The sequence below is a fragment of the Penaeus chinensis genome, chromosome 21 (assembly GCF_019202785.1).
Source record: "Penaeus chinensis breed Huanghai No. 1 chromosome 21, ASM1920278v2, whole genome shotgun sequence".
In the NCBI taxonomy this organism is placed as follows: domain Eukaryota; kingdom Metazoa; phylum Arthropoda; class Malacostraca; order Decapoda; family Penaeidae; genus Penaeus; species Penaeus chinensis.
Window position 1 is genome coordinate 27,836,118 of NC_061839.1, and position 12,500 is coordinate 27,848,617.

The 12,500-nt window shown below is 39.2% G+C and overlaps 2 protein-coding genes across 2 annotated transcripts in view; one reads left to right on the forward strand and one right to left on the reverse strand.

Moving 5' to 3' along the window:
• The window catches only part of LOC125036577, a 44,197-nt gene extending 42,262 nt beyond the window's left edge, over window positions 1–1,935 (reverse strand). The window contains exon 1 of the mRNA XM_047629289.1: window positions 1,778–1,935. The gene's annotated coding sequence lies outside the window, so the exon portion shown is untranslated. The remainder of the gene's footprint in view (window positions 1–1,777) is intronic.
• Window positions 1,936–9,944: 8,009 nt separating this feature from the next.
• LOC125036743 (exostosin-2-like) overlaps window positions 9,945–12,500 on the forward strand; it is a gene marked incomplete at its 3' end in the record, with an annotated part of 27,240 nt that continues 24,684 nt past the window's right edge. Inside the window, 1 exon segment of the mRNA XM_047629597.1 lies at window positions 9,945–10,035. Within this exon segment, the coding sequence (XP_047485553.1) occupies window positions 10,033–10,035 (3 nt within the window).

Here is a 12,500-nt window from a genome sequence, read left to right on the forward strand (position 1 = left end):
CTCAGACAACCTGCACATGCTAATCACAATAATACAAGTTCTGATGAATTCCTCTCACCTTCTACTGTTCACATATAAGTAGGAATTATGCTATGGAACCCTCTCCATACCCCACAATCTTGACCCTCATAGTAAGGAGCATGAAGACAAATGATATAACTATATCATATAATGTGAGATGAAGATCACATATATTGTGTAGTACATTGATAAAAGCACTGACACACACTGCTGGGAAGACGTCTGAACTGTATAGTTCCCTATAGCAAATAGTGTTGTCACCCTTTGGGGAGGTGGCAAAGGAAACAAGAAAGGCAGGAATGGTTAGAACACCATTATATGACTATAAATGATACTTCTTCTTGTAGCACCATCAACTGAGTGAACAGAGCAATTCAAGCACAGGCTTACTTTCCTATAGAAGACCTGTGCCTGTTCCTAGGCTCTATCTTGCCATGATTATTTTAGATCCATGGCAGGGGTTGGGGGATGGTAATCCGCCAGAGATCTCTGTTCCAGGACAGACATTTGGGGCAGTGTAGGTTGAGGACAGCCCCTCCTATGGGAGGTCATAGGGGACACAGCCCCCTGCATTAAATATTATAGCAACTTTTATCTAACACATAGCTGTACAAATAATTTATTGGAAATTCTTTACATTTCCCAAAGGTAATGTCCCCAACTCTATGTCACAAAATTTATTCAATAATCTAAGTTGCCATGACTGGGCAACTTCTCTGGGCTTACTCAAGGGGAGGGATGATCGGGGCTTGACCCCCCAATACCCCACAGCAAACACTGTCTTCACCTCAATATGCATGGTACAATAGAGCTGAAACTCTGGGGCAATGAATGGACTGAGGCTATGAGCGACACTTTCCCCAATCATTTTCTTTTATTTCTGGCATTACCATTCATGTCCAAATTATTTCTTGTATCGATGACTACAACTTTTCGTCCTCTACAAGAATAACATCTTCAATTTGCTCTAGCTTAGTGGATCCATATCATTTACCTTATTTATCTTCAAACTATTATTGGGGCCCCAATCACTATTATTGGGGCCATGATTATGGGGCATGGGGGGTCCTCGACATAATTCCTACATATGTGAGCAGTAAAGCAGGAGAGGAACACATGAGTACAACTATCCTCACGACTGAGCACGCACAGATTTTCTGAGCATTAACCGTATCTCATGCCACTCCTTCAGCTTAGTGCTGTTTTGAGTTTTTATATTTGTGATATTTATTGGTCCTGTCAACTATTACCATTATATATGGTCTTATTATGCAGACCTACTCTAGAAATTTACCAATAATTATTTTATATCTATAACTGATATCTGATACATTGCTTGGAACCAATACTAGACTCCTTAGTCTAATTTTCTCCAATCTCCATGCATCCCTTTCCTGATTTACCAGATAAATACCAAACCAATAGCTTCACAAGCCATGACATGATCAGCACCAAAAAGCCAACCTGACATGACATAAAACATGAGCCTGGATGGAATCGCAGACACCTCAGCGCCACAACAGACACTTGTTTTCTATAATTAAGGGAACTGGTGCTCTTACCTTGACACTTCCCAGCACAGTACAGACGAGAGATTCATTTCAACTCTTTATTTTTTTTTTCGGCGAATTGCCTGAGAAAAGGTAGTAAACGCATCTCCCTCATCTGTCAGAGGATTCCCTGGCTTGGCTTGGCTTCCTTTTCTCTCGGAGCCGCTTTTTTACTTCTCCTGTTCGCCCAACCAACCAAATCTTACCATAAATACTGCACCGGAGCTCACTTCCACTAAAACGCGTACAGACACACTTCCAACATCCACGAGTTCCCCTTGTTTTTGATATATTGGAGCAAGAACTGAAGCTTTTGAGTGTCGGGTGATCGCCCAGCGTTGCCAATGTCCCCGGAGGTGTCGTGCTCGCCCTTCCTGTTGTCGTACTTTCCATTGTGCTGACAGCAAGGGTTTTAGGGTCCAAATTACTGGCATATGGAATGTATTTAGAGTGTAAATGCAGTAATCACTAGGTCTGTGCATTGTATATTTCTTTGTAAAAGCTCGTGGCTTTAAAATTTAAGTTTTGTCCATGAAGATCAATTACTGTATTTGTGACATGAGTCCAGCCATGCATATTTCACTCTTTTTCGACTTGATGATATTGATTTCTTCATTAATAAGTCTACTTGGCTTTATTCCACATTAATGGGGCGTACTTTTAGGTCTTCTAACTTAGGGTCTTTCATCACTGGAGATGCTTTCTTACTGAGGTTCAGTCCCTTCTAATGTTTAATATTTGGCTTTTTTTATCCTTGACTTTTTTATGCCTTTTTGGGTTGATTACTCTGATGGAACTAGAATGTAAATTCCCTTTTCTGAAGCCTTCCTGGTACTGTATAATATCACTGAATACGTACTTGTTAAAGTAAAAGCACTGTCAGTTTTGCCCTTCCCTGTTCATAACACAGAAGGTATAATGTACAACAGCTTAACAAGCACGACCTATTAGCACATGGTCTCTCCTAACTGCCTTGCTGCGGACCCACCGTCCCCGTCAACACGATGGAGATCGGAGGTTTGGTCAGAGTGTTACCCTAGCTGCCCTGTTCACGATCCCCTCATAATATAAGGATGTCAGTGACGCTTTCCAAACGGTAAGATTACTTGTCAACCAGAATACCACAGATGGAGGCATGATCCCTCGCTAATACGTCACTCCCTTGTCTATTTTCAATCATTGTATATAGATTATTAAAGTATTTAGATAACAGGTAGAGAGGAAAAGAGAAAATCAAGTCGTAATTTCCAATACATTTTTTTTTTACCAAAATGTATACTGAACAACACCAAATTGTGCATGTTACGTTAGGGAGTAAAATCGCGATCCCTTCCCCCCCCCCCCCAAAAAAAAAAAAAAAAAAAAAAGCTGAAATGCAGCAAGCAGAAACTCAAAACTCTAATTTACAAAGAAAATGCTTAATGGCGCTGTTTGCAGAGCACGAACTGGTGCTGGGTGCAGTTGGCCGAGCAACAAGAAGAGGGACGAGATGCCGAGTAACCTGGGATTCGGATCGCTGTACCAGCGACTCCTGTCCTTCGCCGATAACATGCTGCGGTATTCTCTTTAGGGGATCCCCAGCTGCAGGCTGTAGACTATCTCGTTGCCTCTTATCATTTTTTATCTTCGTGGATGGGAGAGAAGATGACAATCTTACTTATTTTTCCAGGTCAGATACAGTATTACGTAAAAGGTAAAAGGTTAGGACTCCAACCAGGCAAGTAGTGACCGCTATGAAGGAGGCATCGTTTGCCGCCTTCTACCTAGGGAACATATGGCACATAATGCAGAAGGGACACCATTGTCAAGTGCCCCAACTGTCCCAAGAGGCATCATGCCTGTTTAGCATCGTTATCCTTGCTGACCAGATGTAATTCAGAGTAGGGTAATGCACCAGAGTGGATCATGGCAAGTCAGAGGTGGAGACCTGGATCATTTTCCCCCGAAATGCATAACTTACATTATGGATTGTTCCCAGGTCTTGCTTGACTTTTTGTGAGCAGGGTCAATATTTTCATACACGTATAGAATCATTTGAACACATTAGTCTCAAGGTCATTCAGACCTTGGTAGAATAGAAAGTTTAAGTACAAAGTCAATAATTTATACTTTCTGATATATTTAATCACAGCATGTATGTGCTATTTATCAGCATGCTGTATCTTACTATTCATGTCATGTCTGTACATTTGTTCTCTTGAGCCCTCTATCAAGAAAGGTTTTATTTACTCTACATGGGGGAAGATCATGGCTAGTTCTCTATGCATTGAACTGAAGAATATAGCATCCTGGGAACAACTCTGTCAAATGAACCTATGTAGAACAACACTTCATTGGTGTCTCCAGAAGTAAAGAGAACAAAATTTCATAATGATTGAGATTAAAAACAAGAAAAAAGGAAGATATTAGAATGTGAACATACACGGGATTGTGAAAATACTTTATTTACCCGTCATGAGATATATTACAAGGACCAGCTTATTGTTTAAGAAATCAAATCACACTGAACAATTCATTAGGACAAATAGCTTTCCTGACATTATTGCATGTATTCCTAATGGATCACCTTGCTTCACTCATTGCCATGTAATTAACTAGTCGTCTGGCTCATGTCAAACATTGTCAGTTATTTACTTCATTTCAACAATCCGTCCTTTTTCCACTGCGACATCCTTACTTGTCAGCACAGCACGGAAAGAAGTTTGCTGTAAATTTAGTGAGTGTCTGAAACCTATTCAGGTTACTTGGAAGCAAAGTTGACGATAATATTGTCACATGTCTTTTTAATGGAAAGAATGGGATAGCCTGTTGCTCGACTATCAGGAACAATCATCATGGTGTCTACAGCATCATGGTGTCGACTAACATCGACTCGCTAACGTGTGTCAGCTGGTGCTGACTCGGCTTTGTCCTTACCCGCTGTGGTGCCCAGCCACAGCAGTCACCTCCAGGCGACAATTGCAACTTCTCACGCCTGGGCGGGGCGCGAACTCCCGAACCCTGGGATGAGAGGCCGACACGTTACCAGGAGTTATAAGGACCCCGGTATTACAACAGAGAAATCAAGGAGGCCAACCATAGAGTTCACATATGCTGAAAAAAAAACTTTAAGGAGACAGAACCCTTGGGAATCTGGCACTCCTGAAAAATTGCATGGTATGTCTAGGGCACTGTGAAATGGGTTGTGAGAAAGTTTTGAATAATGTTAAAGTTTTCACATGAGACATTCCTCCCAGAAATGTGGTGACGTGTTAAATGCTGCTGTTCCCAAACTATGACTCCTTTAATGTCTTGTATTTTTGACAAGAGCAGGTTGCACCGGTACTACCAGAATAGAGAGCCACTGAAGAGTATCTGAGACCAGAGGGACTTACCCTCTTCAGAATCGGAACTACTCATCCTGCAGATGCAGTGTTATCTTTGTGACGGAATTAGGATTCCAGATGCAGTGTTATCTTTGTGACGGAATTAGGATTCCCTCTCCAATTACTACTCATCTAGGAGTGCGGGATGACCTGTCATTCTTGACAGGTCCACCGTACCCAGAGCAGGAAGAGGGTTGACACTGATCATGTTCTATCCTATATCTCTAGGTAGTTCTTAAGGCTAAGTCCCTTCAATTGGCAAACCTTCTTGTCAGTTGAAGGCCATAACAAGGAAGAGATACAGAGGCAAGCTCTTGATCTGATAGGGGAGGATAACCGTTCTTTAACAGGTTCTGTCAAATGATGCTCATCTTTGCGACATCCGATCTGGTCTATTAACGGTTATGATTAATTGACCCTCTTTTGTGCTATATCCCTATTGTAAACGAATTGGGTTTGATTTTCAGCAATAAGTGTAGCACGAAAAATAATTTGGATGATCTAACCCCTTCTTCTCCATTGACATATAGTTTGGTATATTTTGTAAATTGAGAACGCAATATAATATGGATAATAGCAAAATCCGTATAGGTTAGTAAGCCTTGAAAATATCTGGGAGTGCATTAATCGGTACCTTGGCTTAATCTTCAGCTTTCCTTTGATGGACTCTCTGGTAGGTGGGGGTGTCCAAGCTTCTGTGGGATGCAAGATAATCTACAAAACTTGCTTGCTGTTTTTCTTCGCTATCGACCAGCGTCATATGGCCATATTAACACAGCCAGCCTAGATCATTAAGTCAATGGATCCTATTAATTAGTTCAATCTAGATAAGGGTATAAAGTTTTGTCTCCTTTAGAAAGTAATTACTTTATGGATTATATTTTCATTATGTGATAAAAGATTTGATGTAAAAACCTTTACTTTTTAATCGGAAATACATTTTCAAAATTTGTCGTTTGTTGGTGAATTTCGGGCATATTGTTAGGATGTGGTTGATGGTTAAGCTGGTGTTGCAAATTTGGCACTGTGGGGGGGAATTCTTTTCTACATAGTGAGGTGGGTCATTTTAGTGGCATTGACCCTAAAACGGGCCACCACTATCTCCTCCCTTCTTACATATATGTGGGCTGTGTCCACGGTTCTATATTTAGTATGACTTTGTCAGTTGCAGGTTGGTCCACTCACTTTGTCACAGGAGGTGGATTCTTGCTTTTATAAGGGAGACAAAACACCTGAGATTTGTACGGACTATGCTAAGGTCCAGATCACCAGTTGACCTGGCTGATTTGTCAGCCTGCTCATTACCATGGATACCAGAGTGGCCTGGTACTCATTTTGGCTTGATTGATTTGTCGGTACTATGCAGCTTACGAATGTTACCCAGTAGTTAATTTTTAGTGGTTTCTAATGATTTGATTGTTTTAAGTGATCTTAATGAATCAGAAAAAATACAATTCTATCGTGGGTCGTTGTTAGTGCAAAATCTAAAGCTTTATTAATTGCAAAAAGTTCGGCAATAAAAATCGGAGTATGATTCAGCAGTCTGAAACTTAACCACACACTCATCTGTCTTGGAGGCGTCGGTATATATATGAAAAGAATGGAAGGTATTTGATAAGGATCTCTCTGAACCTCTGGCGTACTTCCACCTCCTGCGCCATGGCCTTAGTTGATGGAAGCCAAGCTTCCATGATGGAAAAACTGGGGGTTTTCCTAATGCCTCGATTGTCATTAGGATGACTTAGGTCTTGAGCTACTTTTGCGGCATAAGTCAGTGCAGGCTAGCCGCGTCTGAATCGGAGGGGAGGTACTCCTGAGTCCACCTCAAGACGCTCGATCCGAGTACATTTCAGGACTCCAAACACACATGCAGACAAAAATTCTGCACAATATCCAAGCCTATCAAAATTGAGTTCGATGCCGAGCCATACACAATTGATCCATAATCTAGTTTAGACCTAACAAAGACTTTCTATCAGCTCCCCATTTATTACCAGAAATGCACTTTAATAAATTTAGTGCTCTTTGACATTTATTCTTTAATTAACCAATGTGGTCTTTCCAATTGAGTCTACGATCAGAGAGTAGACCAAGAAATTTAGCAGTTTTATGAAAAGGTATTGGGTGATTGTTTAGGGTTAGCCTAATGTTCGGCTTTCTCCTATGTGAAAAAATACCCTAATACTTTTTCTTGTGGAAAACGTAATACCCCACTGGAGACCCCAACTATGAATCATATCCAGTGGATGCGATTTGCCGAGAAGTCTGCATTACTGCTGGAATGCCATAATAAAATATCAGCGTACAATGTGTATTTAAGATTCCGAGGGTATGATCTAATTGATCATACACAGAAATAATTTCGTGACAAGACACATCCTTGTGGGACCAGTTTGCCTGGACAAACAAATATCGAAAAGTGACATTGTCAAAAAACAGTTTGACAGTGAAAGTTCTGAAATTTTGTATGGTGGTTAACGGGAAGATTGCGTCTTATGGAGTTTAGAAGTGCCTTGTCCGCCGAATCTAATTTTTTTTTTTCTGGTTGGGAGGCTCGCCCTCCTCTGTCTCACTACCCAGGGGTCTCCAAGGATATTTTTTGAGACAAAAGCCTCCATCTCCTGCGTCTCGATGTCAGAAACCGACAAAAAAAAAAAACAAGCGAAGTCCTTGGATCAGCCGCCTGGGCGAGAAGGTGCGATCCAGATTGTGATTTGGTATTATCATCCTTATGATGTTGCTTTTGCTGGATTGATTCAGCAGTTTGCTGAATTGCATTATTCGATTCTTTAATTTGATCAATTAATTCCCTAACTGTTTCCTTTAGCTCTGCAAATTCTTTAGCTGCAAGCTCCTGACTGATACTCTTTGCTACTGAAGCGTAGGAAGTATTGGGTTCAACTTGGTTTCACGGTAATTGATCATGCCATTTCATGTATGCTAATATTTCAGTCTCCTTCTAGCTACTGCACTCGGCAGAGCCAGATTGATGGGGGCCTCCACAGTTAGCACACATGAAAGTATTCTCGGTACATTCATTAGTGTCATGAGCTCCAGCACATTTGCCACAAATTATTGATTAGTATCTGTCATTGCATCGTAATGATGTGCGTCCATTTCTTTGCCATTTATTACAGCGCATAGTTTTTTTTGTTTTTTGTTTTTATCAATATAGGGTCGCACTTGGACACATTCATATCCAACTGTGACATACCCACGAATTTTACTTGAAGCAAGAGTAAAAAAAAAAAAAAAAACACATTCCGGTCATGCTGTTCATGTCCACTACGCTGTGGTCCTTCATATTTTCAAGAATTCCACTGCCTCCCCCCCCATTGTCCTTAAATTCATGTTACAGATTACCTCTTTACAGGGATTTGGGCCAACAGGGATGGTTACTTTTACTTTTAAATCATGAATTTGCGTCAATTTAATATAGTCACTCCCCTTGACCATTCAGGACCTTATTGATGATGAAGGGGTTAACGTTCAAAAGCGATTGATTTTCATACACATATTTGACAGTCTAATACCTTGCATTCTCTTGAGGAATTGCAAAAACTCGTTGTTCACTTGTGTCAGCAGTAGGGGTTCCATTGCTCAAAGTCGCGTTAGTTTAGGGATATTATGGGAAGTCAATCATACAAGGTATCAGTCCGAACCCTGGACCCTAACAGCAATAGCAAAGAGAGCGTATAGCAGCTTATCGCTCTCAATCCCTCTCAGTGGAAGCCTGGTTGCGTTCTCCAGTAGCAAAGGGGGATCGTGTTATGAGGAAGACACCTCCTTATCGCCGAACTTGCCTAGGCGAAGGGTAATTCGATGCGAATATGGGAACCCACAACGGACCTCTGGTAGGCCCAGGAAAGTTACGTAGAGGAAAATAATTCAGTACAAAAGAAAGAGTGCGACCAAAGGACACCCCAGATTACTGGGCCTTCCTTCCCAGGGATCAAAGCCCGCAAAGGCTACCATGGTGTAGAGTGCTGCGGTCTGAAGTGGGGTTTTAACTACGCCTACTGTAGTTTCGGGTTACCTGCAAAAGCAAAGCATGAAGGTGCAGGCAAAGCACTAGAAAGCGCTGCAAAGTCCATAAAAGACCTGCTTTACTTTACGCAGTTTACGTTAGGAAGCAATGATGCCGAGCAAAACGAGAGTCCTCGGACTCCCACGGCACTCCTGCGTCAGGCTTTTTATTTATTGCCGCTGGGTTTAGTCATTTTAGCCATTTCGTCAACTAGTTTCTATGATGACTGAATGGTGAAGTTTCGTTTATAAGTAATAAGAAATTACAAAAAAGTTATCATAATTTTCTTTATTTCATTTCTAGATTTTCAAAAACTTCTAAAGATCTTTATCCGATAAGTTTTTAACTTATTTAGAATTTGGTTGTACTTCCTCTGTTAAATGTTATTTTGACTTTTTTTTTTATAAAGAGGAAGAAACATCTAAATGATTTTAGATTTTGATATTTTAAAAATCCCTTATGTATTTTTCTTCTGAAATCACTGCTGCCCATCCTGATTTTTTTGCATGGAGGGGGGGGGGGGGGGTGATATTGCTATTGAGTATCACAACATTTAGTTCCAGATGTAAAATATAATATCCTAGATTTAGGATTAAAAAATACAAAAAAAAAAAAAACTCCCCTCATAAGAACTTTTCCTATATTATTCATGATAATGATGAAGATGATAAAAATAATTACGGGTAGACAATAATACTAATAGTATATTTATAATGACAACGGCTATGGTAAAAGAGTGCGATGGTAACTGTAACACTAATAAAGATATTAAGAATATAATGAGAAAATGTTAGCAGTATTTACTGATACAAAAGCAAGAAAATAATTATGATAATAAGAATGATAACGATAATTTTTATAATAATGACGACGATACCTATAATGATGATGACGGCGATGCCTGTAATGAAAATGTTGGTGATAATGTTAATGACAGTCCTAATAAGACCATCCTCGGACTCCCCCCCCCCCCCCCCGGGCGTGGTTCGGGGAGAGTGCACCAGAGGGCAAGCAGTTGTTGCCCCGAGAAGGAAGCTCGCTCGCCAGCGCGGGGGCGGACACGCACAGAATGGTAAGCGCTGCTGCTGTGGCCTAGTGGACAATTCCCAGATGTGAGCAGCGCTGTGCTATGCCCAAGTCGCTTGAATCTCTGTTAGTTAGGGGAAACCTCCCCTCTGGCTGGAGACAATGCTTGGCCCAATGGCGCACCCTCTTTTTATTTTACTTTTCTGGACCACCCTGGCCCCCTCCCGTTTAGGGATTTACATCAATCATTATATTGTGAGCACCATTATCAGGAGGATATAATATGCGTGATTTCTCCAAACCCAAAATTCAAACCTACTTTTCCTACCTTCTATTCATTCCCTAGATGGGACAAGCCCCCCTGTATCCCCACTTTATTAGCACTTTGTGCCAACCTTTAGGAAACTAACATTATGAACTCTGATTGTGCGAGGGTGTTGTGGACTTATGCAACGGATGTATTCATAATTCTGCGGTAAATAAGAGGCCGCTGCAGCTGTACCTGTGTTTGTTACTCCATTTTTTATGCTTTATAAAATGGCAGTGTCCATTTCCCTCTACCTCTTTGCGTCACTCAGTAACATTAACACGATGCCGATGGGTCCACTGTGAGTTACTTGTTTAATTGTTTTTACACATAGATGGCTACACTTGTACTAAGTCACCAATGAGCCAGTTACGAGTACTGCCTGTCTCGCCAGTTCACCCTTTTCTTTGATTTACGAAAATATTTTACGTTATTATATTTTACTTTTACTAATGTTTTTAACATTATAGTAATTATAAGTTTTATATAATAAAATTAACACCATCGATATTCATAGCACTAGTAAAAAATTAATTTTTCCTGCCAATTCAAGGTAAGGTGAAATCGGGTAAGGTCACAAGGTCTAATTGACTCCTTTGTGACTAAGCACCAGCAGAGCCATCTATGGGCAGACATTTCACAAAAAATATAGAAAATAGGCACAGCATTTTCCCCATTTTTTATTAATTTTCCCTAGTGGCATGTGGTAAACTATGATAGTTATTGGTGAATATGCAGATTACCTCTGTATGTCCCATCATGATGATACTAGTTCCAATGAATTTTCCTCACCCTTATTGTACCTGTAGATGCCAGAATTACGCACTGAACCCTCCTTACCCAATAAACTGGGTGTCAGTAGGAGGGTAGGCATTAAGGGTTACCCAGGAAAATAAGGGATAGAGTTTGAAATAAAGGTATAATGTGGTCTGTCTTTTCATGTGTCTCCTTTATTTTTGTTTTGTGCAAGAAATGCAATAGATCAAAATATCTCAGTTTTTATCAAGGTAACCATTTCATCCAATATATAGCCAGAAAACCTGATTATCATGCACTGAAAATTTGTCTTGTGTGTGTGTGTGTGTGTGTGTGTGTGTGTGTGTGTGTGTGTGTGTGTGTGTGTGTGTGTGTGTGTGTGTGTGTGTACATACATACATACATACATACATACATACATACATACATACATACATACATACATATATATATACACATGTATATAGATAATATATATATATATACATAATATATATATATATTTATATAATATATATATATATATTATGTATATATATATGTATATATATGTATAATATATCTGTATGTATGAATGGATATGTATATATATTTGATATATATATATAATATCTATAATATATATATATGCATAATATATATATATATATATATATATATATATATATATATATATGTGCATAATATATATTTATATAGACACACACACACATATATATATATATATATATATATATATATATATATATATATATATATATATGATATATGATATATGATATATGATATATGATAGCTTATGGGTCAGATTTTTTTTTTTTTTTAGATAATTTCTATCCCCTTTTTTCTGTATTAAAATATTAGTTGTAATTTTCCAAGCTTTCAGAATTTTTCCTTTGAGAAGGCATTTGTTAAAAAGATGGGCTAGTTTCACTGTTGCAATTTCTCCTGCATCTATTATAAGGCCTGTATTAATCCATCTTCACCTGGTGTTTTCCCTCTCTTCATGCATTTAAGCACTCTTTATTTCTTCTGTTGTGATGTTAGATATGTCTTTAGTTACTATGTTAGCTTCTATCTGTTACTGTTCATTTGAGTTGTATAGATCCCTTCACTTTAGGAAAGGGTGTTATGTAAAATATTTTAATGACAATTTGATAATCATAACATCAAATAACAATAGGGTAATTCCATATGAAACCAACAAATTGAAAACAAAAATTTCCCCTTATAATGTGTGAATCTGTCCATAACTCACTCTATAGATTTGTGTCATGGTTATCTATACATTAAGGAAGCCTTTGATATAATATTTGCCTCAGGGGGGAGAGGTACTCACAGGGAGTCAATGAAAATGAAGATGGTTTTTCAAGATTGGTATTTTTGTCATGTAGGATATGTTGGAGAACCTGTCATATTTGAAAAGAGCTTGAAAAGAGCTTTAAAAT